Source organism: Prinia subflava, chromosome 11 (assembly GCF_021018805.1).
Source record: "Prinia subflava isolate CZ2003 ecotype Zambia chromosome 11, Cam_Psub_1.2, whole genome shotgun sequence".
Lineage (NCBI taxonomy): Eukaryota > Metazoa > Chordata > Aves > Passeriformes > Cisticolidae > Prinia > Prinia subflava.
In genome coordinates, this window is record NC_086257.1 from 4,907,170 (window position 1) to 4,933,781 (window position 26,612).

A 26,612-nucleotide genomic window follows, 5' to 3' on the forward strand; every position below is an offset into this window, starting at 1 on the left:
AGGGCAGTGCCGAAGGTCACACGTGCTGCGTTTGCTGCCCACAAAGGGATTCAGTCCCTTCCAGCTGGGAGGAACCGCTGCATTCCCAGCTCTGCTTTGGGTTTCAGGCTCGGGGCATCTCTGCTACCTGCAGATGTTGCACCGTGATCCCCAAGACTTGGAGCGGTTCCCATTCCCAGTCCCCTCTCCCTGGGCTGCAGCTCCCTGCCCTGGCTGGGCTGGCTGGGTGTGGATGCTGAGGGATGGCACCCAGGACAGACCCAGGACCCAGGACAGACCCAGGTGGCAAACACTGGCGGGGAGGCCTGGAACAGCAGAGCTTGCTTTTGCTTTTTGCTCCAGAACTGTGTCATCTTTTGGACAGAGGAGCAAGTCTCAGCTTTTCCACTTCACGCAGTTCTGGAAAAGCTTTTTTACTGCCCCCGAGCCCCCCGTGTGTGTCTGGAGAACACTCCAGAACGGAGCTGACTCTGCTGCTGCTCTTGAGTTTCCACAAGGGACTGGGCAGTGGGGATGCCCCAAAAGTGCAGAACTCCAAGGAACAGCCTCATCTCCATTGGTGTCCGTGGGCAATGCACCCAAACCTGGCACCTCCATCCCAAGGCACCTCCCTGATGGTGACCTTGGTCAACCTGGTCAACCATGGTCCAACCTGGACACGGTGGCCAGCAGCAGAGGGGTTATGGTGGCAGCATCCACCTCCAACACATCACAGAAACCCAAAAATTTCTCTCCCTCACCGCAAACATCACAATTTGTTGGCCCAATATTTCTCTTCCTCAGTCCAAAACCCTCAAGTGCCTCATGGCAGGGCCACTGAGGCTGGCTGGGTGTAGCAGCTGGGGACAGTGGCTCGGCTGCCTCAGAACCAGGAGCTGGGCTCCTGTTCCACAACTACAACACAGACCAAATTCCTGACAGCCGGCAGCCACATGCATGGCTCATCCCTTCCCACATTTGCTCTTCCACCCCGGATCACAGCTCGGGACAGGCGCCAGTGCGTATTCCATCAGCGAGGGGTGGTTTCAGTTTTCTCCTTGGAGGACTTTTGGGTTCTGCAGAAGGTGAATGAACCCACACAGAAACCTCTGGCAGCTTTAACCAGCTCCCGGAGTGACCCATGCCCGTTATCTGCAGGGACTGCCAGGCAAAGCTTTGTTTTCCATGCGTGGTTTCCATCAGCCTGCTCTGCCATTGCTGTCTTGGATAAGGGCTCAGATAAGATGCTCAAGCCTTGATCCTTGTTCCATGAGGCAATGCCCATGTGCCAGGAGCCAGCTCTTTCCTTCACCCCATCCTGTGGGGAACTCGGATAGGGTGGGCAGGTCACCCCGTCTCCTTTTGGACATCAGCTCCCCCTGCAAGGTGGATATCTCCATCCTTTGGGAGCTGCCGTGCCTCGGGACAAGGGGCTGGATGGCTCCAGGAGCTGCCCAAACCCAGTGATGGGCTCTGGTGCCTGCTGGGGTGGGAGGGGGAAAAAAAGTGGGGCTGATGGGATCCCTCTGGAAGGAAGTGGGATTATCCCTGTAAACACCACTTACGCACTCGGAGCCTGCACTAGTGTCATTGTGGCTTTTCAGGACTAAACAAACCCCATCCTTCCAAATTCCCAGAGGTCACAGAGTCACAGCCACAGATCTTTTAATTCCTGACTTTGGGACACCCTTGTTAGCCCCGGGGGCCGCACTGGGGTGAGGGGAGCTGCTTCCGAGCAGCCTCCTGCTCCCACATGGAAGAGAAAGCTCCCTGGAAAATCTTCCCAGCACAGGGAAGGGCCGTGCTGGCCACTCCCTCCTCGCAGGGCGGACAGTGCCCAGCGCTGCCCCCTTCCCTTCCCGCTCACCTCCCAGGTCAGCCGCAGGAAACAGGAGGAGAGAGCTGGCTGCGGGCCAGGAGCAGGGATGGGTGGCAGGCGGGATGAGGGCAGCGGGTACCACCCATCCCACACCTCTGCCCTGCCCCGCAGGGCTGCCCTCTTGCTGGGGACCGCTCCGGAGCAAGCCAGGCTGCTCCACCAGCTCCTGCAACGCAGGCGAGCAGGGACGGGGGCTCCTAGCTGGGAATCACCGCAAGGATCCCAGCGGGGAATCATCGCTTCACCTTCCCTCCCCAGCTGGAGGCTCCCACTGCAAACCCACGTGTCCTCAGAGCAAACTTCTGGCACCAGCCCCTTCTCCCTTCTTCCTCCACTGCCCAGCCCTGGAGCAGAAAGGTTCAGAGAGAGATAAAGACATGAAAAAACAAAGTTTTTCTTTGGAAAAACCCAAGCTTGCCTGCACTGTGCTTTCAGAGAAGTCTCCCTGGAAAAAATGGCTGTTTGGGAACTTTCACCCACTTCCCAGAGCTGGGAGCAGCCTTTGGTGTGACTGAAGTCATTGGGAGCAAAGCCCTCCTCCCAAGACCCCCACACCAAGGGCTGAAACTCCCTGGAGCAGCCCCAAAACTTCATCATCCAGTCTGGGATGGGGAAAGTGGCTCTAGGTGCAGCCAGCCCAGGATGTGGAGGGACAGGAGACACGGACAGGGCTGCAGGGCATGATGGAAACATGGATCTGAGCTCTGTACTCCCTTCCACCATCAACCTGCTATGGAATCTCATCCCATCTGCTCCTTCCCCTCCCCTGGGATGGGAGGGATCCAGCCAAAGGGTGGGAACGCAGCACTGATGGAGGTGATGACATCTAAAAGCCAGCCTGTGGTGAGGCTCTGAAGGAACACACACAGCCTCTGGAGGTGCTGAAAACCATTCCCTTCAGGAATAAACCAGGAGCCCATTTCAGCCAGGCCTTCCCAAAGCAGCATGGACTTCTGGGAGTCCATTCCAAGGATAAGTGTTTTCCTAGAAGAATTGGACAAGCTGCCTTCATCTGAACCCTCACAATCCTCACCATTCCAAGGATTTAGGTTAAAGGAGGCCCAGGAAATTTGCATTTATTTGGGAACGGCGTTGCTTAGAAAGGACTGGAAATTCAAGCTATGCACTACAGAATTCCCAGCCTGGAGGTCCAGTCAGGATCCTTGTTTGGTGTCAGACTAAGATGTGAACACCTAAAGCTGGTGGGACACATTTCTACAGATAAAGGAGTCCACATGTGCCATGACTCGCTCCCTCCAGCTCCATGTCGCCAGAGAAGGGGACAGAGGATGTCATGGACACCCAGCACCCTCTGCACCCCCAGACCTTGGAGGATAAATATTCCATGATCCTAAAAAAATCACACTGAGAGTGGGCCAGAACCAAAATCACTGGGAATGTTTGAGCAAACACTGCTGCTGCTGCTGGGCAAAAGCATGGAAGCCCTGGAAGCTTTGTCTGGAGGTGGGAAAGGCTCTGAACACACCCCGCAGCAGGGGGGAAAGGGTGGAAGGAAGCAGGGATTCTTGGTTGGAATTTGGGGCTTTTTTTCCTGTTTTTCTCCTTGCTGGTGTGAAAGCCGGGGCTCTGCAGCCATTGTGTTCTCCAAAGAGTCTGGCCCCACAATGCAATAAAAACAAACCACAGGAAGGAAAGGAATTAGCAGGGAAAGGAAAAGCAGCAGTGGGAACAAGAACTCAGGCCCAAAATAAACCCGCTGGCTGCTGCTGGGGGTGCAGGTAGGAGAGGTTACACCTTCCCCTGGGGGAGAACATGGAGCTTAGGGGTGAAATCCTGGCTTTTTGGGTTTCTTGCTACAGGTGAGCAGGGTTGCAAGGGGCTGGAATAACAGGAAACAGCCCATGCACAGGGCTATGGGAAGGAATTTATTGGAAATCTGAGGTTTCCTAGAAACTTGACCTAAGAGGGAGCATAGGCAGCACCTGGAGAAGACTGGGCATCCTGGGCAGAGGAAGCAGCCTCAGCTGAGGTTACTAGTTTGTGGATTCTGAGGAGAAGCAGAGACCAAGGGTTTGGCATTGCGGGTTTGTCTCAGCTGCTCCCCAAGCCCCCGCTGTGCTCTGCCAAGGCAAATGTACACAGGATCCAACAGGAAATCTTCCCGGGGCTGCTGCTTCCCCTGCGTCACTCCCACTGGAGCTGCAGGGGTGGGTGGGACTTGCTGGAGCAAGGGCAGCATGGACACAGGGGCTGTGCCCACCTCGAGCTGCTTCCTGCTCCCAAGGAAGGAAAACAGGGAATGAACCGAAAACAAAACCGCCTCGAGGCTGCACCTGCTGCTCCCCAGCAAACACCTCCCTACAGGCAAGCCACAGCCCAGCTGCTTCCCAAACAGGGAATGGGGCAGGGAGAAGCTGGAGGGATCCCACTTTACAGCCCCCAAGATCCCTGAAGGAACTGGAAGGAGTGTGGAGCCAGGTGACATTGGGCTCTTCTCCCAGGGAACAAGTGACAGGACTAGAGGAAACAGCCTCAAGTTGCTCCAGGGGAGGTTTAGATTGGGTATGACAGAAAATTCCTTCCCTGAAAGGGTGGTCAAGCACTGGCACAGCTGCCCAGGGCAGTGGTGGTGTCCCCTGGAGGGGTTTAACAGACGTGTGTGGATGTGGCACTTGGGGACGTGGGGCAGTGGTGGCCTTGGCAGTGCTGGGGGAATGGTTGGACTTGACCTCAGAGGGCTTTTCCAGCCTCACTGATTCCAGGATTTCTCTTGCTGCTTGGCACAGGGAAGCCCAGGTCTATCCCAGAAACACATCACCAGGGAGGTTTTACCATTCCAATTCCAACAAACACTTTATTCCCATCAGCCTCACCCGTCCTCACGGAGGACAGAGCGCAGGAGGGGAGGGAGCTTTTCCAGATTGTTCCATGTGGGGGCAACGAGGGACAACCAAGGCCATGAGGAGCCATTCCCAAATTCCACCATGACCAAGGGATCTTTGCTAAGCTGGTGCAACTCCAAATTTCTAACCAAGCCTTGCCTTTTGGGACTTGGTAGTTCAGAGAGCCCACAAAGGCCTTGAGAGACCCTTTTCCCAATCAGTTGTGGGGCCTAACAGAGCCCAGTGCACTCCCAACAGCACCGGTGTTCCTGCCCCTAAACCAGACTGTGAACCAATACCACACTCTGGACTCAGAGGGGAAGGGGAGGAAGGGCTGGGATTAAAAATATCACCCCAAAACAACAGGAATTTGGAAGAAATTTACACAGAGGACGTAAAAAGCAGGAGCAGCTATGAAAATATGTTGAGATGGCCAAGAAAAGTCACATCAAAATATATTTAAAAACCAGAAATTCCAATCTGTGTGGAATTTAAAACTCCTTTTCCCACCTAGGTTTTCCTGCTTAAGGAATCTTTGTTGTTCCAGGACGTGGAACATGATAGGCAGCACCAGTTATGTCCTGAAAAAGTATTTCCCCAAACTCTGAGCACTTCCATAATTTACAAACCAAAGATGAGCTCAATCATCGCCCCCCCTCCCCCTTCCCCCTTCTACAGTGGGCAGGAGAAAAGACCGCAAACAAATCTGACTTTGCATTTCCAGGGAAGTCCAATTTTTCCACACATCAATATCCCTGCAATCCATTGTAGACCTTCTGCACTGATCCTTGCTTCAACAGCTGCTTGAGACCTGCAAGGGAAGGGAGAGTGTCACACACAGAGCACAGCAAAGGTGTCGGGATGACTTTTCCAACACTCCTTGCCCATTCCTGAGATCCCGTACACTGAACATTCCAAGGAAGTGGCAGTTCAAGGATCTGAAATGCTCAAATTCTTACCAAACAGGCTAAAAGAGTGAGTCAGCCCTTAAATCCATCCCAGCTCATCTCCTGGGGTCGGCAGGACAGGGAAGGGCTGGCAGGTCTCCACTGCTGCTTAAAGGGCAAGTCCACACGGAGCAGAGGAAGCAGAGTGGCAAGGCTGGATGTGTCACTGTTTTTCCAGAGATTAGAGAGGGAGTCCCCTCTGATTAACTCAGCCTGCCCTGGAGCCCCTCAGGACACAGCTCAGAGCAGCCTCAAAAACCACTGAGCCAAAACAGGACCCAAAACAGAGGGAAACTCCCAACACTGTGGGTGACCTTCAGATAACTAAAAGAAGGACATTGAGGGACTGGAGCATGTCCAGGGAAGGGAATGGAGCTGGGGAAGGGCTGCAGCACCAGGAGCGGCTGAGGGAGCTGGGAAAGGAGCTCAGCCTGGAGAAAAGGAGGCTCAGGGGGAACCTTCTGGCTCTGCACAACTCCTGACAGGAGGGGACAGCCAGGTGGGGGTCAGACTCTGCTCAGGGTAACGAGAGACAGGACGAGAGGAAATGGCCTCAAGTTGCTCCAGGGGAGGTTTAGATTGGCTACCAGTAATGAAACAAACCAATTTACTTGTACAGAAGAAAATTCCAACCTTTTCAGGCATGCAAATCCTTCAGGAAATCCTGCTAAAAAACAGTTTGTCTCCCTGCAACCCTTGTCCTGCTTGTCTATCCTTACACCTTTTGGTTCCACATGCCACTGTCCTTGAAAACCAGTGATGGGATGCAGAAGGGTCACAGCAGCTATGTCAAAATACTGGAAAACTGTCCTGGAAGTAGTAACTGGAAACAGACTTCTCTCTGCCAGGGAAGAACTTCTCATGCTTCTTTGCCTGATGGCCAGAGATTCCCGAACTCTTTTCAGGAATGCCAGGACAAAGTGAACCCCTGTCCAGGAGCTGCTAATTATTAGGAACACATCATTCTCCAAGTTAAATTCACTTCCTCTCCCACATCCAGAGGAGGCTCCAAGTCACTTCCCGGCTGGAGGTGAGAGGATGTGGCCCCTGGATGTGCAGTTCTTAGAAAGGAAGACCATAGCTGCAGAAAGGTGTGCTCCAGGAACCTTGAAAAAACTGGGATTAACACCATCCCAGACCTCATTTCCCAGCAGCTCCCACACCTCTGGCAGCGGCCTGCTGGCCTGAAGAACACCCTCAGTAGTGCACAGGATATTTCAACACATACCCGAGGTTTAATCAGGAATTCCAACCAGGAATCCTAACAATTGGTGCTACTGCACTTCAGGCACTTTTACTGGAGCCTGAAGTCAACTTTTCCTTTGAAATGTCGCTGATACCAACAAGAAGGGACAGGTTACAGCACAGAGGGAGAGGCATCTCTGATCAACAGCGATCAAGTCCCACTGCAGGAAAGAAGGGATATTGTTTCTGTGACTCCAAAGCTCGGGGTGGTGCTCCTGGAGCCAGAGTATCTTCTGACAACCCCAGGAGCCAGATGTGTGGTCAAGAGATAAGAAATGAGGACCACTGCCAACAATAAGAAAAAAAAAAGGGATGTTTTGAATTCTGAAGCCTACAGTTTTCCATTGAATGTGTACACTGAACTGCTGCCACACACAGGGATAGACCTATTCCCTCATAAAACTCCTGAAATCAAGGATGTTTGGAGATACCCAGCACACAGAAAGGCATCTGACTGCCTACCCAGTCACCTTTCCCTGGGAAATGTGGAATTGCTTTAGGAGGGAGAGATACACCCAAAGCCCTGTGCCTGAACACACCCGTGCCAGTGCCATCATCTCTCTGTTCCCGGATATCCGTAGAGGTGTGTGAGCAATTCTGTCAAAAACACGGAGGCTTCTGTCACTGCTCCTCACCCAGTGTCCTCTAAACTGCCAAGAGAAACAGCTGGAATAACCTCACATCTGTTTCAGAGCTGCTGCTGCCTGAGGAAGCTTCTGGAAGGGCAGCAGAGCCTGGACTGAGACTCCACAGTGGCGTGGTCATCGTGCCCAGCACAACATTCTTGGAACAAGAGGGAAAGCACAGGGATGAAACCACGATCCAGGATCACTCTAAGCCCAGCCCAGAGGTACAGAACTCCTGCCCAAACAGCTGCAGGAGGAGCCCTGAGACACCTGGAGCTGCAGCCACCAACTGGACTGCACAGGGCAGCTGGCACCCTGTGGCCAAGGCAGCAGCAAGTGCTGAGGGTGGAATAAAACCCACCCAGGGCTTGGCTTCCCACTACAAACTTGAGGAGTCCAGGAAATCCACTGAAAGAAGTGGATCCACTTCAGAAGAAGCCCTGGAAGAAGTTCTGGGGATTTCCTGAAGAGCTGCAGTAGTACATGCCAGGAATATCTTTGTCCCGTGGCAGAGGATGAGGCCCTTGATTCCTACTCTGACAGGGAGCAGCAGAACCCCAGAGGTTGCTGGAGCAAAGAATTCCCTGCTAGGAGTACAGGATTTAAGGATTTACCCTCCTGGCAGTTTTAGGATTCCTACATGGTTCAGGTTTCCATTTGAGCCTAGAGAGAGCAGGGTGGAAGGAGCTGTGGGGAGGAACAACCCTTCTCCTGACACAGTGTGACATTCCTTACCCTCGCAGCAGAGGGATTTCCACATGTCCTGCCTCCAAGAAAGTAGCAGCAAGGGCTGGAAAACCCTTTGTGATCCCATTCCAGCCGAGGCAAAGCAGACAGAGGCTGAGCCCAGCAAGGCTGTGGGGTCAGACAGACGGGCAGCACCAAAACAAAGCACCTGCAAACCTGCCAAGAGCTGCATTCCAGCGGCAGCACATCCCAGCTTCCGCCACAACCGCAGCAGCCAGGCTTCCTCGCCTCCAAGGGAAGTGGGAGTCAATCCCAGGCCGTGAGCCAAGGGCGCTATGTTGGACAAGGGGCACAGGGACAGGGCAGTCCCTCCTGACTGCTGCAGCCCCTGGGTGAGCTGTGCCAGGCTCGGGGCTCTGGACACGCACCTTCCCGCTGCTCGGGCGTCAGCTGCTCCTTGGGGAACTCCACGTCGAAGGTGATTATTAGGGAGCCTTTGATGTTGTTGTTATCAAAGTTTGGAAGACCTTCTCCCTTCTTCCACAGCTTGGCGCCGGGTTTTGTGGTTTTATCCCGCACAATGTGAACCTGGCGAGAAAAGCAATTTTAGAACATTAATTAGAGTTACAGGATCACAATTCCAAGATCACTGAGGCTGGGAAAGACTTCCAAGATCACTGAGTCTAAGCCATGACTGACCCCCACCTTGTCAAGCAGAGCAGAGCACTGAGGGCCACATCCAGGTGTTGCTTGGACACCTCCAGGGATGGTGACTCCACCTCCTCCCTGGGCAGTCCATGTTCTGTGTGTGCAGCCCAGTACCCCAACACTATTTGCAATCCACTGGAAAGCTCCAGCTGGCATTGATTCCTTGCCAAAACCAGTGACATTTGATGGCTCCAGGTGGTTTTACTGGACACATGCCAGAACTAACACCACCCACTGCTGGGACAGCCTGGGAGTGAGGCACACACTGTGCACCCCTTGCAGAGAGCCCGTTTCGGCTCCATGGGAACTGGCCTGGAAAGCTCCCACACAGGGAATAATTTGGGATGCCCACAACACCTTGGGCCTCACCTTGTGCCCATCCAAGTGGGCAATATCCATCTCAAAGCCTGTCAGTGCCTCGACCAGCGAGATTGTCACGTTTGTATACAAGTCATCTCCTCTCCTTTCAAACACTGGGTGCCTGTGGAAATAAGAGCCATTGAGCTTTTCTCCTTCTCCAGAGGGGAAACAGGTCCTTGAGCTTCTTTCCTTCTATTTGGAGAAATCATAAATAGGAGGGGAAGTGAGGGATGAATCAAATTTAGCCTCATTTTCCTGTGTCAGATATCCACTGATAAGTATCTTTTCTATTTCTAGGGCACTGAGTGGTGAGGTGTGGCAAGAAGTCCTGACTCACACAGCAATTTTCTTAGTGCATTTCCTTTCAATAGCAAGATTGTGCGCTAGGAAAAAGCAGATATTTATTCTGAATCACACATGGTGAATTCAAGCCAAAAAAAAATTAAGATACTTTGATAATTCCACTTTTAACAGCATCAAGTCCAGCTCCTCCAGCACCATGAGGGCTGAGCATCCTGCACAGCCCTGAGTGCCAGGCCTGCACCTGCCCTGCTGAAGGGCAAGCTCCATCTAGGCAAGCAAGAGCCTAACTAGGCCAGAGACGAGACTTACTTAAGAACTTTTATTCGGAAGCGCAAATCTCCTGGCTCCCCATCCACGTGGGGCTCACCTGTTGGGGAGAAAGAAAAGCTTCATTTGAAGGAAATAGTTAGGAACAAGTGGAAAGACAAGCAGGATATTACAGACTTGCCGCTTATAAATCAAAGGGAAAAAAAAGCAACTAATTGATCTTTAGATGACCAAAGTTCCGCTTAAACAGATCCTAAAGAGCTTAGGGCTTTCTGACTGTTGCCTCAGCAAGGTCACACCTCTGCTGTTCTGGGAGATCTGGCTGCATGTTAATGATGTCCTTTAGTCACTGAAGGGCAGAGGGGATCCCTTCACAGGCTCAAGCATGTGTTACGTGAAACATCAGATTTAGAGCTGGTTTTGTTCATGTCCCCACTCCCAGCTAAGGGAGTGAACTGTGTTTCCAGACTCAGGAACATGCTCCTGGATTCCAACACATGCAGAGGACACAGCACTTCCAACCACATGGGGGCCCTGGACACTGCCAGTGCCAGAGAACCACGGAGAAGGAGCAGCTCAGAGCAGAGCACACACTCACCTTCCCCGATGAAGGGATACTCCATGCCATCCCTCACCCCTGGCTCTATCTCCACTTCCAGCGTCCGCTCCTCGTTCACCAGCCTGGAAACGGGAACAGCAACCCAGCACTCAGTTTTCAGCTTCGTTTATTTATTCCAACTTCAACTTTTAGTTTGTGTCACTGGGGAAAGGAGAACACCCCCACAAGCTCACACATGCTCTCCTTGCTCACATCTAAACCTAGAGGGTCAGAGCTGCCTTTCTGGTGAGCTGAGACTCAGGGAGTAGAGAAGGTGATGTTGAAAGCTCCCAAATACACAGCCAGCATCAGGGTGTGTGACTACATCATGGCATCCCATACCCAGTTGTTCCCAGCTGTGTGCTTCCCCTTCAGATTTAGCTGTGGAACCTCCACTGCAGTGTGCCTGTGCAAGGAATAGAAGGCTGGAAGAGGAAACTGCGGAGCTCTACATGCAACAGATCAGGATAAAGAGTGGCTCCCTGGACATGAGAACCCCGTGTTAAGCCTTCCCGAAGTCCTCAGTTCTTCCTGGGAATACAGGCGCGTTCCCCCACCTAGCGGTGGGTTTTGGAATAAACATCCCTAGACCACTACATAGAATCACGGAATTTACGGTTTTTTGGAGCAGGAAAGAGCACCAAACTCACTTGACGTTGGGACATTCATCACAAACAACTTCCTGAGTCATCTGGAAGCGCCCAGGCCCCAGCTGGGTGGTTCTCATCTCCTGCCTGCAGTTGCATTTCCGTTTGCCAGGTGCCTGCCTTGCCACTGGCTTGTTCCTGACAACCTGCAGGGAAGAGGGACAGGTTGATGTCAGCTTTTCTGGGTCTCCACAGGGCTCTGGTTTTCTCTGAACAGAGAATGGTTTGGTTTGGAAGGGACCTTAAAGGTCACCTAATTCCAGCCCCATGCCACAGGCAGGGACATGTTGTTGTGTGGTGATGCCACACGTGGCCTCAGCAAAACACTGACAAGTTTTCACCCTGTGATCACACCTTAAACACCAGAAAAGCTCTCTCTGACATCACTATTGCCATTCTCTTTCCTTTCCCACACTTTTCCACACTAGGATGGAACATCCCACACTTTGATTATTACACTTCCTTGTCCCACACAATGGGGAAATTATCTGGAGTTCCCCCAACAGCCACAACAAAAAACCAACCAATGGAAAGCCAACATGCAGACAGGAGGGATTGTCAGCACCAGACAGAGCTTGCTTAAAAGAAGATAATAATTTTCTACATACTCTTCTCAGTTATATAATCTGGAAATTGCAGTGACATGTTCGGCCATAGACGGAGACTGAAAAATCCTCAATGTGGTTTTGCAACAATTGCAAAGTGAATTTGGAGCTTGTGAACAGCCCCTCAAATATCCCTCAGTTCTATAGAGGACAATTTACACCTCTTCCAACTGGGCTGCTGCACTAATCAAGCTGAGCTGGTGACTGACAGCCATAAATCAGTGTTACCACACTTCACGGAGATGCTGCAAAAGATGAATAAATGTGTGGTTTCTCCAGTAAACTACAGGAAATAGCACCACAACATCCTCCACTGCCAGACACAGAAAAGGAGCATCTATTTCAGCTCTAATTTTTGGGAGAAGATATTCTGAGCTCTGGTCAGGCACCTCAAACCTGGGATCACCAGGAAACACTGAGACAAGTAAACTTACTTCTACAAAGTTTCCTGAATACACCTCCTCCAGTGTGACCTCCAGGTCCACGATGATGTCGCTTCCTCGGGGAATATTCCTGTCCTGCTGGCGAGGGTTTCCTCCAAACATGAACCCAAAGTCCCCAAAGAAGCTGGAGTCAAGCACATTGATTAGGTCAGGAAGGAATTCTGGGCAAATGCTTCTGCTCCACTAAAAAACAGCCTCCTTGCAGTCCTAAAGCTCCAGAGCAAACCCAGGAACCTCTTTTTGCTCTTGCAGAGCACAACTAAAGCCTTCAGACAAAGCAGCCACTTTGGAAGAGTTGTCTACACTAAAGAAAACAACATTTGGAGCAGAACACTCAAAATCTGACCTCTCCACACTGCATTGCTGCTCAGCTGCCACCACCAAAAGGTGTAAACTCTGAGGAGTGTTGCAAGTCACTGCTAGCAGGTTGGTTTTCAGTAGTTTGAGGACAAGAGGGATGAGGAAAACTCCCTAGGAATCCTGCATATTGTCCCTCAGAGGAGAGCAGAGCAGTGCAAGCCCTCACCCGGGATTACTGGAGCTGAGAAGCTTCTGGAAATATTTTAGGGAATTTATCCAAAGGGGCAGAAAATCGGGTTCTGTCCAAGCAATGTGCAAGTGCCTTTGGTTTTATATGCTCCAAATTCTACAGGTGCTGTGCAAGGAACCACAGCTTTGTTCTGCAGAAAGAAAAGTGTCCCCAAAGTGATGTGTGACAACAGGTTAAACCCCAATCACACACTGATAACCTGAGAAAGTTTCCACGTGTTTGAAGCAGGTGCTGCACCTGAAAAATCACCCACAGTGCCCAGAGGTGCCCGTGTGGGAAGTCTCCACTGGTTCCTGCTTGCAGCAAGGAGAGGGGCACACCAAAACTGGAAACTGCATGTGGGATAACCAATGTGAATGTGTTTCTTCAAATTCTCAGCAGGCAGATCAGTGACCCACGGCCAGCTAAAAACCCCATCAAAAGGGTGCTTGAGCAGGACAGACTCAGAGCAGCAGCTGCAGGACAGCCCAAAGGGGTTAAACCTCCTTACTGGGAGAAGATGTCTCCGTGGGAGCTCTGGTGCCCATCCTTCAGGCCCTCCTCTCCATAGGCATCGTACTGCTTCCTCTTCTCCTCGTCTGACAGCACCTGGAAAAGGCAGGGATGTAGGAGAGGCTCATCTGGAGCTGAGGGGAGGCGTTGGACAAGGCTCTGAGGGCCCCCAGCACTTTTCACTGGGAACCCTACAGCTTGCTGTGCTGTCTAGGAAAGTTAAGCCCATAACAAGCACATTTCATTCACTAAAAAGCAGGAGAACCTGGAAAATGTAAACATTTCAGTTTATCTTAAATATTTAAAAAGAATCAGAAGGAATAACTCAAATCCTATGAAGTAGGACATGCTGACACAAATAATCACATACCACCATCCCTATGTCTCAGCCATGACTTTTAAGCATGGATTTTTTTTCCTGAGTTTTGATCTTTGCTCTTTCCTGCCTCACAGATCCAGAAGTCTCTGGACACATTTAGTCTTCCTCGCCCTTTCTCCCCCTTGATCATGTTTGGAAAAGCTAGAGTTGGCAGGATGGCTTCCAGAAGGCTGAACAGGAGTGGGAACAGATGGACAAGCAACTCAACAGGTGGAGAAACAGCTAAAAGATGAAAACCAGGTGAATTTGGGGTGTTTGGAAAAGCTGTGGCTGCCCCATCCCTGGCAGTGTCCAAGGCCAGGTTGGACAGGGCTTGGAGCCACCTGGGACAGTGGGAGGTGTCCCTGCCCCTGGCAGGGGTGGGACTGGATGGGCTTTAAGGTCCCTCCCAACCCAAACCATGCTGGGATTCTGTGGAATTAGAACAACTGATAAATGCTAGCAAACAGGGAAAATCAGCAATGACTTCACTACTTTCACCCAGCAGGTAAGGGCTCAGTTCTCCCTTTGCACCTGAGATTCCCACGGAAACTCCTCCCAAATCCATCCTGAGACTCTTTGTAGAGGAGTCTCAGCTCCCTCTCCTGGCATCAGTCTAGTTGAAACAGCTGAATACAGACCACGCAGCCCTGGGCTGGACTCACCGAGCCTGTGAAATGAAGAGACTGAGCAGGGTCACTGACCTCCTTTCCCCTCAGTTTAGGGGAAAGCTTTGCCATAATCAGACTCTGATCAGCAGTGCTGTTAACACAGGCTCCAAAGTGAGGAAAATTCTGGTTTCTAAGGGACACCCAATTCTGGTTCCATTTTGCCCAAAACAACAGAATCGACTCACTGTATCCCACAGCTAATCCAGCAGGAGGATTTCCAAGCTGTCCTGGCTAAACACAGATAAAGACCTTGTAGGGAGGGCATCACAAGCTTCCTCCAAACCTCACACACATCAACACTGGATTTCTGATTTGATTTTACAAACACTTTTTCACTCAGCTTTTAAATAGAAAGAATAATCTCAACTGCTGGCACACAGATCAACTGGAACTCGAGGGAGAGGCAGAGAAATCCTTTGCCAGCAGAAAGTGCCAACAAGATCCCAGCTCACAGAGGCAGCACCAAGTTTGCAGCTCCACATGCACCAATCCTGAGGTGCTGCAAATAATAGAGGATCACTTTTATCCACAAAAAATTTCTTTATATTCATTTTCCCTGTGATAATCAAGCTGGGGTCCCAGCTCTGAGACAAAACTAAAGTGAATGGTTTCCTTTCTCAACACAGAGAAATAAATGCCAGCTGGTTCTCTCACTTCCTCATTTGAGGAATATTTGCATATCTGAGGAGCACCAGGGATGGAAGCAGGAGCCAGGCTACAAACCGTTTCCCCTGCAGCTGGATTTTTCCCTAAGAACCCCATCCTCCCACCCAAAGAGCAAGTCACTGCTAGGAATTTTTGCTAATGGAATTTTTAAATTTTAGATTTTTAAAGCACCATCTTCCTCTGGGTCTCTGCTGCACAGGGGAGAGCAGGAGCAGATGGAGCCCAACGGTGACAGAAGAGGACAAAAAGGACAGAAAACACAAAGGAAACAGCCTGCATTCCATCACTATGTATGCACAGCCAAGGGAAGCAGGCTCTGACTTCAGACCTTTGGCAATACAATAATCTATATCTGATTTATTTAATGCACGGTGCTATTAGTGTGAGGGATCATTTGCATGCCACAACATCATCATGGAATAACACGAATCCTCCTGTGACCCACAATTATTTTTCTCACTTAATATCCTCTAATCCCAAGGCCAGCACCTTTCACTTCCCACCAGCTCAGACTAATCCCAGCCAGGCCCTTGGAGCTGCTCCACCTCCACCTCTCCCTTGAGGAGCTGGGAATAAATTCCAAAGAACTTTAAGCTGGTGCCTTGGTTCCTCCTGGAGAGGTGAGGTGTTGGATTGTCCTCTGGCAGGAGCAGCGCTTCAAGCAACCTGATATGCTCTGGATCTTTGTTTTTTATTTGGGAGAGTATCTGGAATTGGATGTATTAACAGGGGCAGGATGGAATTTGGTGTAGTCATAGGGGGAGGATGGAAATTGAGGGGAAGGAGAAGGAAGGAAGGGAATTTGATGTGGAAGGTGTCTCAGCTCACGGCAAAGGGAAGAAACGAGATCATCTTTCAGTCCCTTCCAACCTAAACCATCCTGGGATTCTGTGATAATAAAAGGTGGAGGATGGAATTCAATCTATTAACAGAAGGAAGATGGAATTTCACATGGTAACAGGGGAAGGACAAATTCCAGCTGCACCTTATGGAAGAGCCCCTACATTCCCTACAAACCTCCCTTCCCATCCCCGGATGCTACAGGATGAAGCCTCACGAGTCTCAATGGCCAAGCTCCAGCCGGTTTCACTCCCCATCACCCTTCCCGGCCCGGGGGGTACATTCCCGGCTCCCGGCCTCACCTCGTAGGCAGCGCCCAGGTCCTGGAACTTCTCCTGCGCCCGGGGGTCGTCGGGGTTCCTGTCGGGATGGAGCTGCAGCGCCAGTTTGCGATAGGCCTTCTTGATGTCCTTGATGGAGGCGCCGCGGGACACCCCCAGGATCTTGTAGAAGTCTCTCCTGCCGTGGGGGGAGAGGGAGGGTGAGGGAAGGGGGAGGGGAACGGGGAGAAGGTGGAGGGGAACAGGGATGGGGGGAGAGAGGGAGGGAGAGGGGAATGGGAGAGAGGGGATGGGAGGGAGACGGGAAGGGAGAGGGGCGAGGGCAAAGAGGTGAGGGGACAGAGGAGAGAGGACAGCGATGAGGAGAAGGGAGCGGGGTCCCGTCAGCGCCGCGGCCGCCGACCCTGAGTAAGGGGGAGGCCCGGCGCTGAGGCGGACCCCCCAGGCCCGTGGGCGCGGCCCGGCGCACTCACCCCGCGGCGGCCTCCCCGCAGAGGCAGAGCAGCAGGAGGCACAGGCGGCCGATCCAGGCGGGGGCCATGGCGGGCCCGGCCCTGCCGGCTGAGGGGGAGCGGCGGGAGCGGCGCGTCCGGGCGGCTCCGCAGCGCCCCGGCCCCGGCGGCCGCCGCCAGCCAATGGGAGCGCGGGGTGTTCCCCGCCAGCCAATCCGAGCGCGCCGCCGCGCGCTGCCAACCAATGGGCTGCTCACACTTCACCGCCGCCGGCCAATCGCCTGCCGGAGCGTCGCCGCCGAGAGCGCCGGCCGCGCCCCACCACCCCTCCAGGGTGACTTCCTTCCGAGCAGCCAATCAGCGAGCGCTTTTCTTTTTCCCGCCCCCGCGCTGGCAGTCGCAGCCAATGGGCAGCGGCTCCCGGGAGGAAGGCAGGGCCGTCTCTATGGTGTCGCGGCGGAAGCCGGAAGTGGCAGCGGCGATGGCGGCGGCGGGGCCGGTGCGGCTGTGGGTGCGCACGGAGCCGTTCCTGGTGGGCGCGCTCCCGGCCCCGCCGCCCGCCCGCCTCACCCCGCACTATCTGCGCAAGGCCGCCACCTACGCCCGCGCGCGGGCGGACCAGGGCTGCTTCCCGCGGCTGCGCTGGCCCAGCTGGCGGCACATCGCCTGCGGGAAGCTGCAGCTGAGCCGCGAGATCGCCTGGCTCTACTTCGAGCTCTTCCGCGGCCTCCTGGGGCCCGCGCCGCCGCTCCGCCTGCGCTGGGCCGACGCTGAGGCGGCCTGCGCCAACGCCGAGGAGCTGGAGCGGGAGCGGAGCAAGGCAAGAGCCGGGACCCGGCCGAAGGCAGCGGGAGCCCCGGCCCCGCCTGCAGGGGAGCCCGGCCCGGCCTGACTCTTGTTGTCTCTCCCGTGCTCTCCAGCTCTCCGTGGACACTCTGCAGTTCCTGCTCTTCCTGTACGTGCAGCAGATCCACAAGGTGTCCCTGCGGCGCTCTCTGCTCGGGGACGAGTGGCCCAGCCCCAGGACCAAGTCTCCCAGCCTGGCCGGGAAATCGGCGGGCGGCAATAAGGTACCCGTGCCTCTGGGGCTCTCCCCTGAGCTGCCTTGAGGGGGGTTTGGAAGGGCACTGCTTGGTTATCCTGGGAGGGTTTCACCTGTGTGAGCAAGGGCACAGCTGCAGGATTCCTGTTCCATGGTAAACAAAGTGAAGTTGTGATTTCTACAGTTTATAAAAAGGGTTTTTAAAGTTTTCCATGACACTTTCCTTTACTGACTATACCTGAGGAGTCTTTCAGGTCTCCTTTCAAGAAGCCTTTTGGCTTTGTTACTCAGGCAGGAAGCTCTCCTGGTGCTCGTAGTGCCTTTCCCATGACCCAGTGTGGAGTTTTGGATCCCAGGGTGTTCCCTGGCATCACATTCTGTTTCTGAGAGGGGATTTGCTTGTTCAGCTGTAGATCAGCCACGTGGGAACGCTGTTTCCTTGTAAAATACTGCCGGGTTTTTTAGGAAGGAGTGTCCCGTGGGCAGCTCTCTGTGAGAGAATGAATTACAATTTGCAGTTCTTTGTAAAGCCATGAAACCTCAGGAATTCTGGCACAGATGTGCTGCTGTGAGCAGGATGAGCTGGTGAAATACAGCTTGGGGCAAGCTGGAATCATTAAAAATAGGGGCTGGCTAACTCTATCCTGGAATGTTGGACAGAAGTGGTGAGGACAAGGTGTAATCACAGCTGTGTGTTCCTTCAGCAAAACTCAGCTTTATGAAGCTCTGCCAGAATTCCAGTCTCCTGCTTTTTTTGGGCTGGAGCCCTTTAGAGTTTGAAATGAGGATTCTTTCAGAGGTTTTGGTTTATTTCTCCACTTGCTGTGGAGAAATGACCCTCTGCTCTTTATCCTGGGGAGCAGCACTGAATCCTGACTGCAGCTGCAGGGATTTTCCAATGGAGCAGCTCCAAGGTTTCTTCAGTGTCAGTTACTGATTTGTTTCCTCCCTGCAAATGCCAGCAGCAGTGGCCTGGATTTGTGTAGGACTCCAGAAGAGCCTGGTGCTGCTCTCTAGAAGGAAATAGTTGGTACTTGAGTTGGAATGGAATGTTTTATTTTGAGTTTTTGGGGGAAAAGTGTCTTTTCAGCTTAGGAGAGCAGAGCAGCAGGACTGAGCACTAGGTCTGGCTGGGTTTCCTTCCTCTAGAAGGATTCTAAGCAGGGATTTGTATATATTATGTCCATGGAACTTCTCAGCTTGGTGAACTCACCCCCCTGTGTGTTTTCCTGCCCCTCCAGAACTGGAATGACCAGGAGCACCTCGCCTTTGTGCAGAGCCACCTCTTGGATCTGCTGGAGCTGCTGCTGGAGCCAGAGCAGCTCTCAGCCTCTTCCCACTCCAGCTGCAGCAGCCTGGTGTCCCTGGAATCCCTGTGTGCCCTCGGCTTCCTGCTGGAGGGCACTGTCGGCAGCTCCGGCGCCGTGCGGCCGCTCCACGAGCTGGCCCTGAGGCAGCCCTGCCACGGCCACAACGGCTACTCCAAGGTCACCAGGAGCTTCTCCCTGCCCAAGCTGGAGAGCTGGCTGCGCTCCTGCCTCGCCGCCAACCCCCTGGGGATGACTGTCTGCCTCAAGGCTGGCAAGAAGCTGGCATGGGCACAGCAAGGTGGGGAAAACTGCTGGGAGGTTGTTCTTAGGAGGACAGAAATGTGGGGGGGAAATGAGAATATGTAGGCAAAATAGAAGTGTGTAGAAATATGCAGAAATATGGCAAATAGAAATATGGAAAAATGGAAACAGGAGTTTATGGAAATACGGAAATATATAGGAATATGCAGAAATAGAAATACAAAAGTGTAGAGAAATCGAAAAATAGAAATGTAGTAAATTAGGAATACAGCAATAAATTTAGAAGTACAGAAAAGTAAATATGGATAAATAGTATAAATAAAATTTAGGGGGGAAAAAAACCGCAGAAGTGGAAACTTGGCTCCTGTTGCTGACCAGGGATAGGGCAGTGGGGTGGGGCCTGGTTTAGGTTTCCTTGTATCCTAAACTAAATTCCTTGTATCCAATCCAGTCCCTCTCCTTCAGGGACATGGCTCCTTCAGTGGAGCTAAGGCACTTTCTCCCTTAGGATAAAGAATTCAGCTCAATGTTTTGTCTCCCTGACTGCAGGATCCCAAGAGGGGCAGTGGGTTAGGGAGGATGGGGAAGGGTTTAAGGATTGTGTCCTAGAGGGAGCATTTCCCTTTCTAGAACACACAATTCCTGCTTAAACCTTGCCCTCAGGATCTTCCTGTTAAGCTGAGTCTTGTGTTCAGGACCAGGCTTATGGAACTGGAGATCCTTTGCTCAGGGCTGGCTGGAGCTTGTGGCTGCTCATAAGTAATCTTGAAGTGGTTTTGATCCTTCCGTGTCTCTCAGTTTCTGAAATTTCTGGTGCCTCGTGCTGCTCACCTGCCCAGGAGTCATCAGGGATGGTGTGACTGGAGGGGGAGGTACCATCCTTGAACTTTGGGGCTGTTTGTTTTCCTGAGGGATTGCTGGACCCAGAATTGTTATGGGCTTTGTTTTGCAGTGGAAGGAACAACCAGGAGAGCCAAGATTGCCTGCAGTGCCCGGGTGGTGCCAGAGGTGTCTCCCATGGTGATCATGAGCCAGGTGTACAGGCAGACCCTGGCCAAGAGCTCAGACACTCTGGTGGGGGCCCACATCAGAATCCATCGCTGCAACGAGTCCTTCATTTACCTCCTGTCCCCTCTGCGGTGAGTTTGGCCTCTCCTGGGACACAGCTGGGCTCCTGGCTGACCATGAGTGTGTCCTGGGGGCCAGGAGGGGAGGGATCCTGGGAGGCATTAGGAAGAGCATTCCCAGTAGGTCACGGAGTGATCCTGCCCCTCTGCTCAGCCCTGTGAGGCACAGCTGGGCTCTGTGTTCAGGTTCCTCAGGAGGGACAAGGAGCTCCTGAGAGGGTCCAGTGGATGGTACAGAGATGATGAAGGGACTGGAGCATCTTCCTGACAAGGAAAGGCTGAGGGAGCTGGGCCTGGATAGTCTGGAGAAGACCAGACTGAGAGAGGATCCCATCAATCCATACAGAGATCTCCAGGGAGTGCCAGAGGGTGGTGCCAGGCTTTGCTCAGAGGTGCCAGTGACAGGATAAGGAGCAGCAGCCATAAGCTAAAACACAGCAAGTTTCACCTCAACATGAAGAAGAACTTCCTTCCATTGAGGGTGGCAGAGCACTGCAGCAGCTGCCCAGGGAGGATGTGGAGTCTCCCTCTATGGAGACATTCCTGTGTCACCTGCTGCAGGTGACCCTGCCTTGCACTAGATGGAGGTTCCTGCCAGCCCTGATGTTCTGTATTTCTCTGGCAGATCCGTGACCATCGAGAAGTGCCGGAACAGCACCTTTGTCCTGGGCCCCGTGGAGACCTCAGTGCACGTCCAGAGCTGTGACAACGTCAAGGTCATCGTGGTTTGCCATCGCTTGTCCCTGTCGTCCACCACCGGCTGCACTTTCCACACCCTGACACCCACGCAGCCCCTGGTCCTCTCGGGGAACCAGGCAGTCAGCTTTGCCCCTTTCCACACCCATTACCCCATGCTGGAGGACCACATGGCTCAGGTGGGCCTGGCCACTCTGCCAAACCGCTGGGACAGCCCCATGCTGGTGTGCAGGGACAGCGGGGACACGGGTGTGTTCCGCCTCCTGCCGCCCTCGGACTTCTACACCTTTGTGATTCCCTTCGAGATGGAAGGAGACACCACGGAGACCCCCGGGGGGCTTCCTCAGGAGTACCAGGAGGCGCTGAGGCAGCGGGAGCAGAAGGTCCAGGTGTGGCAGCGCATGGTGAAGGAGGCAGGGCTCACCAGGTGAGTGCCCCCAGGAGGGCAGAGCTCGGCCACGTGGACAGAGGGTTGTTTGATGGGGCTCCATGGAAATCCTTGAAGGATGGGTTGGGTTGCATTGAGCCGTGTCTTGCAGGGTCCTAGAACTAACTAGTAATTAGCAACCCTGGGATTCTGCTTGGTGAGGTGGGAAGAGTAATGCTCACAGGCGTAGCTTGGAGTTGTAGAATCCCAAAATGCTTTGGCTTGGAAGGGACCTTAAAGCTCATCTTGTTCCACCCCCTGCCGTGGAACACCTTCCACTATCCCAGGTTGCTCCAAGCCCTGTCAAACCTGGCTTTGAACAGTCCAGGGATGGGGCAGCAACCTGTGCCAGAGAACCTCACCACCCTCACAGGGAAGAATTTCTTCCCAATATCCCATCTAACCCTGCCCTCTGGCAGTGGGAAGCCATTCCCCCTTGTCCTGCCACTCCAGTCCCTTCTCCAAAGTCGCTCTCCAGCTCTTCTAGAGCCCATTTAGGCACTGGAAGAGGCTCTGAGGTCTCTCTGGAGCCTTCTCTTCTCCAGGTAAACAGCCCCAGCTCTCCCAGCCTGTCTCCAGGGCAGAGGGGCTCCAGCCCCTGGAACACTTCCATGGCCTCCTCTGGATTCTGACAGTGCCACATCCTTGCAATGCTGGGTGTCCCAGAGCTGAAGGCAGCTCTGCAGGTGGAGCCCAACCAAGTGGAGTGAAGGGGGGCAGTCCCTCCCTTGCCCACACTGCTCCTAAGGAGGTGCTTTCTCATGGTTGCATTTTCCCAGCTTGTGAGACTCCAGGAAAAGCATTCCCAGATCCCGCCAGGGTGAGGCAGTGGATTTGCCCAGGGCTGGGTGTGCACCCTGAGCTGCCTGGGGTCCCTCTTAGCCCAGCCTTCACCTTGGGATTGAAGCTGTGAATGACTGTCCCAGCCCTTGAGGTGAGCTGGGAATGTGCATGTGGATCACTGCAGCAATCACCTTGTGGGCGGTGGCTTTCAAATCCCTCTGGAGCGGATCACATGGAATCCTCTGCTCAGCTTCCTTGGCAAGCACAGAGTGGGGATAAAACCCCACCTCAGACATCTGTTGTTCTCCCAGCACAGTTTTGGGAAGGTGTTTGGCCTGTCAAAACCTTCCTGTGAAAGAATTGTGAGGACATAGGGATGATGTGCTTAGATTTGCCTTCGTGTGCCGCAGTCACAGGAGGCAAGAGCTCGCTGCTTATTGCATAAAAGGGGGGAAACTGGCAAGTTTAGAAGCTTGTTGAAAAGAAACTGGGCAGCTGACAGTGGAAAATGTCTGTTGTCTCCTGCAGGCAGGAAAACAAGAAGGGAGACAAGTAGGAAGCTTAGAGCAAACAGGATATCAGGCTTGTAGAAAGAAAAAAGCTGCTGTGCTCAAGCGGGGAGGTGAAAGAGAGTGTTAGAAATAAGAAGACATCTTTCAAGAAGTTGAAGTTGTCTGATTGAGGAAAGTGGGGCAAAAAAAGAATGTAAATCCTGCCAGGCTGAAAGTAAAACCCCCGTAAGACAGGACCAAGAAGACAGCTTGAGGAGCAACTTGCAAAAGCATAAAATCCTGTTTATTCATTTTCTGAGCGTATCAGACAGAAAGTCTTTCAGGGTCAGTAGCAGATCAAGGTAGAGAAAAAGCTCTCGGAGAAGATAAATCCACAAGGGAAGAAAGAAGTGACTGCTTTTGTGTTCATTGGGGAGGAATTTGGGTTAGTTTGTGTCCCAGAACCCTGCCTTTTGGGGAATGGCTCAAATGGAAGAGAACATACAGACAGCAGCCTTCACTTGAAAAAAGGATGTGGATACAGGGATCCTATGTGAGGCTGAGTGGGACAAAACTGAATAGAATGGCCTGAATTGGAAGGGACCTTAAAAACAACCAGATTCCACCCCCTGCCATGGGCAGGGACACCTCCCACTATCCCAGGTTGCTCCAAGCCGTGTCCAAGCTGGCTTTGGACACTTCCAAGGATGAGGCAGCCACAGCTGCTCTGGGCAACTGTGCCAGGGTCTCTCCACCCTCACAGGGAAGAATTTCCTTCCCCATATCCCATCTGACCCGTCTTTCTGGCAGTGGGAGGCAATTTCCCCTTGTGCTGTCACTTCAGGCTCTTGGAAAGAGTCTCTCTCCATGTTTCTTGTAGCTCCTTCAGGCACTGAAAGGCCACAATGATTTCACCCCGAAGCTTCTCTTCTCCCAAATCTCCCAGAGTTTCCTTAAAGGAGGGGTGCTCCATCCCTCTGATCACCTTCATGGTCTCCTCTGGAGCTGGTTTCCTGCTTTTCCCAGTACAGAATGGGGTCAGCACATCAAATTAGGAATGGGTTCAAAGCAAAACCACGTAAAATCTCCAGAATATTGAAGAATGTTCATGTTTCATGGCTGTTCAGAAATTAATTGTGTAAACTCCTAGAAAAAGTCCATTAGGAGCTACTCAACACCTGTGCCACCTTTGGCTTAAGAAATTCCAGATGTGAGGTGATCCCAGAGGACTGGGATGCTGTTTTGGAGATGCTTTTGGGCATCTGACCAGTGCCAGTTAGCCTGAGCTGAGTTCCCCACCCTCTTACTGCTGAGCTTGACAAAAACACCCAAAAGTTCATAATGAGCAACAAGAATGATGTGAGGTCTGTTTATAGGTACATTTTTTCCCTGATCTCCATCCTCTCCAGCGGTGTCAGAACAGAATTTTGTGTCCTTAGTGCTTAAGCACTGGTTGCTAATGTTAGTTTTCTCCCTTTCCAGACAGTTTTTCATCTGTGCCTTAAGGGGAAGGTGAAGGCAGCCCTGGAGCAGGGTGGTTGTGGTGGTGGGATGGGGAGTTTTATAGGACTTCTCCTTCTCCACCAGGTTCTGCCTTTGGGGTTCATTATCATCACATGCACTTGGTAAAACCCTTTTTTCTGGTTGTCTCTGCAAGGTTCAGGAACCAAGCCTGGCTCTTCCTGATACATCTGGGTGCTTGTTTGGATAGTGGAGATGTGGCAGAAGTATAATACTGTAAATAAATGTGATTTTTTTTCATATTTCTGCTGATGTTTCTGTTTCAGGGATCAGAGGAAACAGTTCCAGACGTTGGTAGAAAACAAATTCTACGAGTGGCTGGTTCAGACGGGGAACCGGCAGCAGCTGGACAGCCTGGTCCCTCCTGCCCTGGGCTCCAAGCAGGCAGCAGGATAACATTCCTGCCCAGGATAGCATTCCTGGGCAGCAGAAGGAAGGGGAGGTGAGTAAAAAACCTCCTTCTCTTGCTTCTTCTCTTCCCCCAAGAACTGTCCCATGTTTGTGTGCACAGTCGAGGCAGAGATAGGAAAAGCAGGAGTCTGTTGAGTGAATGTCCTCACAAGAGCCTAGCATTTGGATTTAGTTCTTACTTTCCTGTCAAAACCCATTTTCAGCTGGAATCTGTGTCCTCAGCACTGCCTTATTCTCAAGTTTGATTTGTTGGAGGCATCTGTAAGGTAGGTGCACACAATGTGATAGAAAACTGATTGGAATCTGCTCTTTCAAAGAAGCTGTGTATTGATGTCTACCCATCTCACTTTTTGCTAAAGAGAGTTGAGTGAGACTTTGGGTCGTTCTTTCAGTGAGACTTTGGGTAATTCTTACAATGAGACTTTGGATAATTCCCACTTACTCTTCCCAAGCAGAAGTGGTTTAGGAGCTGGAGCCCTCCCCCTATTGTGCTCTTCTGCCATGGCATGTTTCAAACCATTAGAAAATAGTTTTGGTTTTGATTTAGCCTTTTGAATTCCTTTTTCTTTGCTGATGTTAGAAGTAAAATTGTCTCTTTTTATGTTGTTCCAGAGCTGTGGGAACAGGCAGCCATCCACTCAACCCAGCTCTCAATAAGACTGTATGGCCACCCTGCCTGCACCCAGTGGATCTGACACTCAGCCCTGGTGTGGGTTGGACTCCCTGATCCCTGCTGCCTTCCCAGGAATGTGCTGGAGCCATCCTGGTGGTGACTGAGAGGTGCCTGGCACTGGGGAAGATGAGCTGTGCCCTGTTGCAGAGCTGTCACCACAGTTGGTGTCCAGCACACCCGGTCTCCTGGGACAAAGCTGGATGCAGGCCCTTGGCATTGCCTGCATCCTCATGGTACAAACCAGCTGTGCCGTTTTTATAAATGTGAAAAAGAAATGTTGAAGTTTTTTATGAACCAAGTCCAATAGGTTAATTTTTTTTATATGAAGGTGGCACTTTTACAAAGATGAATTTTTGTATATGGTTGCATTGTTTTGACAAATGTCAATAAACCAGAGCTGTTGGATAAACCTGGCACGTGTCCTGGGGGAAGGGGTTTTACCTGTACAGTTGGTCTTAGAGGGACACAGCATCTTTGATCTTAATGAAATGTGAACCTGTCAGAGAGCGAAGCTGCTAATTTATGAGGAAAGTGGGGCGAAAAAAGAATATCAGTCCTGCCAGGCTGAAAATAAAACTCTTGTAAAATTCAGCCGTGAAGCTGAAGGTTTTGAAGGCTGCCCTGGCACAAGGTTTTGGTACAAGCCTATTCCTATCTCTCATAGTTTTCATAAAGATTATCAGCTTGAATAAGCACCATTCTCCTGTGCTGGTGGGATGTGTTTTGGGGAGATGTGCTCATAGCTGAGCACCTAAATAAGCTTGGAAAATAGGCAAAGGCATTGCATGGGTGAGTGGAGGCAGCAGCTGGTGGTGCCTTGGGAAGAGCTATCCAAGCTGAGAGTGAGGGGAGTGCACAGCCTCAGAATTCCTCTGAAGGTCTCCCTTGGCCCCTGGGCAGGCAGGTGAGGTGAGTTTATTATATTTATTTATGTAAGATGAGTTTATTGTATTTAACCAACCTCTAAAGGAGGGATGTGCGAAGTGACCACAGCTTTGAGCTGTGAACCTGCTGACAGAACCCAGCTTGTGCTTGAACTCTGATCTTCAGGAATCAAAAACTAAATCAATCCAAGTGGCCTCAGTGAGGGCAACAGCTAGGGTGATTCAAGGCTCCTAAAATGGGAAGAGGAGCAGCTGCTGATCGTGTGTGCCCCAGGCTCTCTCATCTGCCTGCTTTTACAGAGCTGCTGTTGCGAGAGTGCTTGTCCTGACAGATTTGAAAGAGGGGCTGCGTGTTTCGGGCGCTGCTGTGCCAAATTCGTGTCCCTTTGTCTCACTAAGCCTTTGGGCTGGGGCACTGAATAGCTGCAGAGGTGGTTTTTCATAATGCACTGGCGGGGGGGGTCAGCTGTGGAAGCCACTGATCCTCTGCCTCCCCTCTCCGAGGGCCGGAGTGTGGCCGGAGGGAAAACGCCTCTGCT

General features: G+C 52.2%; 2 protein-coding genes across 2 annotated transcripts; one reads left to right on the top strand and one right to left on the bottom strand.

The window, feature by feature from the left end:
- Positions 1–5,066: 5,066 nt before the first annotated feature.
- On the bottom strand, positions 5,067–16,628 carry DNAJB11 (DnaJ heat shock protein family (Hsp40) member B11). Its single transcript, XM_063408192.1, has 10 exons — positions 16,469–16,628; positions 16,017–16,173; positions 13,178–13,275; positions 12,129–12,261; positions 11,093–11,235; positions 10,443–10,525; positions 9,887–9,944; positions 9,284–9,395; positions 8,635–8,794; positions 5,067–5,512 (listed from the first exon to the last, which is right to left on the bottom strand). Exons 1-10 carry the CDS (start codon positions 16,534–16,536, stop codon positions 5,448–5,450), a joined length of 1,077 nt encoding a protein of 358 aa, XP_063264262.1. The 5' UTR covers positions 16,537–16,628; the 3' UTR covers positions 5,067–5,447.
- Positions 16,629–16,910: 282 nt separating this feature from the next.
- On the top strand, positions 16,911–25,598 carry TBCCD1 (TBCC domain containing 1). Its single transcript, XM_063408377.1, has 7 exons — positions 16,911–17,267; positions 17,368–17,517; positions 18,731–19,097; positions 20,013–20,199; positions 20,813–21,310; positions 24,372–24,547; positions 25,129–25,598. Exons 1-6 carry the CDS (start codon positions 16,929–16,931, stop codon positions 24,499–24,501), a joined length of 1,671 nt encoding a protein of 556 aa, XP_063264447.1. The 5' UTR covers positions 16,911–16,928; the 3' UTR covers positions 24,502–24,547; positions 25,129–25,598.
- Positions 25,599–26,612: the final 1,014 nt, after the last annotated feature.

What these genes read in the sequence shown, in the direction of transcription:
- DNAJB11 (XM_063408192.1), bottom strand. Translation starts at nt 16,536, where the DNA reads ATGGCCCCCGCCTGGATCGGCCGCCTGTGCCTCCTGCTGCTCTGCCTC. An exon ending in GATGAATGTCCCAACGTCAA is followed by an intron (nt 10,526 to 11,092) that starts GTGAGTTTGGTG and finishes TCCCGTTTCCAG; the next exon opens with GCTGGTGAACGAGGAGCGGA. An exon ending in GTATCCCTTCATCGGGGAAG is followed by an intron (nt 9,945 to 10,442) that starts GTGAGTGTGTGC and finishes TCTCCCCAACAG; the next exon opens with GTGAGCCCCACGTGGATGGG.
- TBCCD1 (XM_063408377.1), top strand. Translation starts at nt 16,929, where the DNA reads ATGGCGGCGGCGGGGCCGGTGCGGCTGTGGGTGCGCACGGAGCCGTTC. An exon ending in TGGAGCGGGAGCGGAGCAAG is followed by an intron (nt 17,268 to 17,367) that starts GCAAGAGCCGGG and finishes CGTGCTCTCCAG; the next exon opens with CTCTCCGTGGACACTCTGCA. An exon ending in TACCTCCTGTCCCCTCTGCG is followed by an intron (nt 20,200 to 20,812) that starts GTGAGTTTGGCC and finishes TTTCTCTGGCAG; the next exon opens with ATCCGTGACCATCGAGAAGT.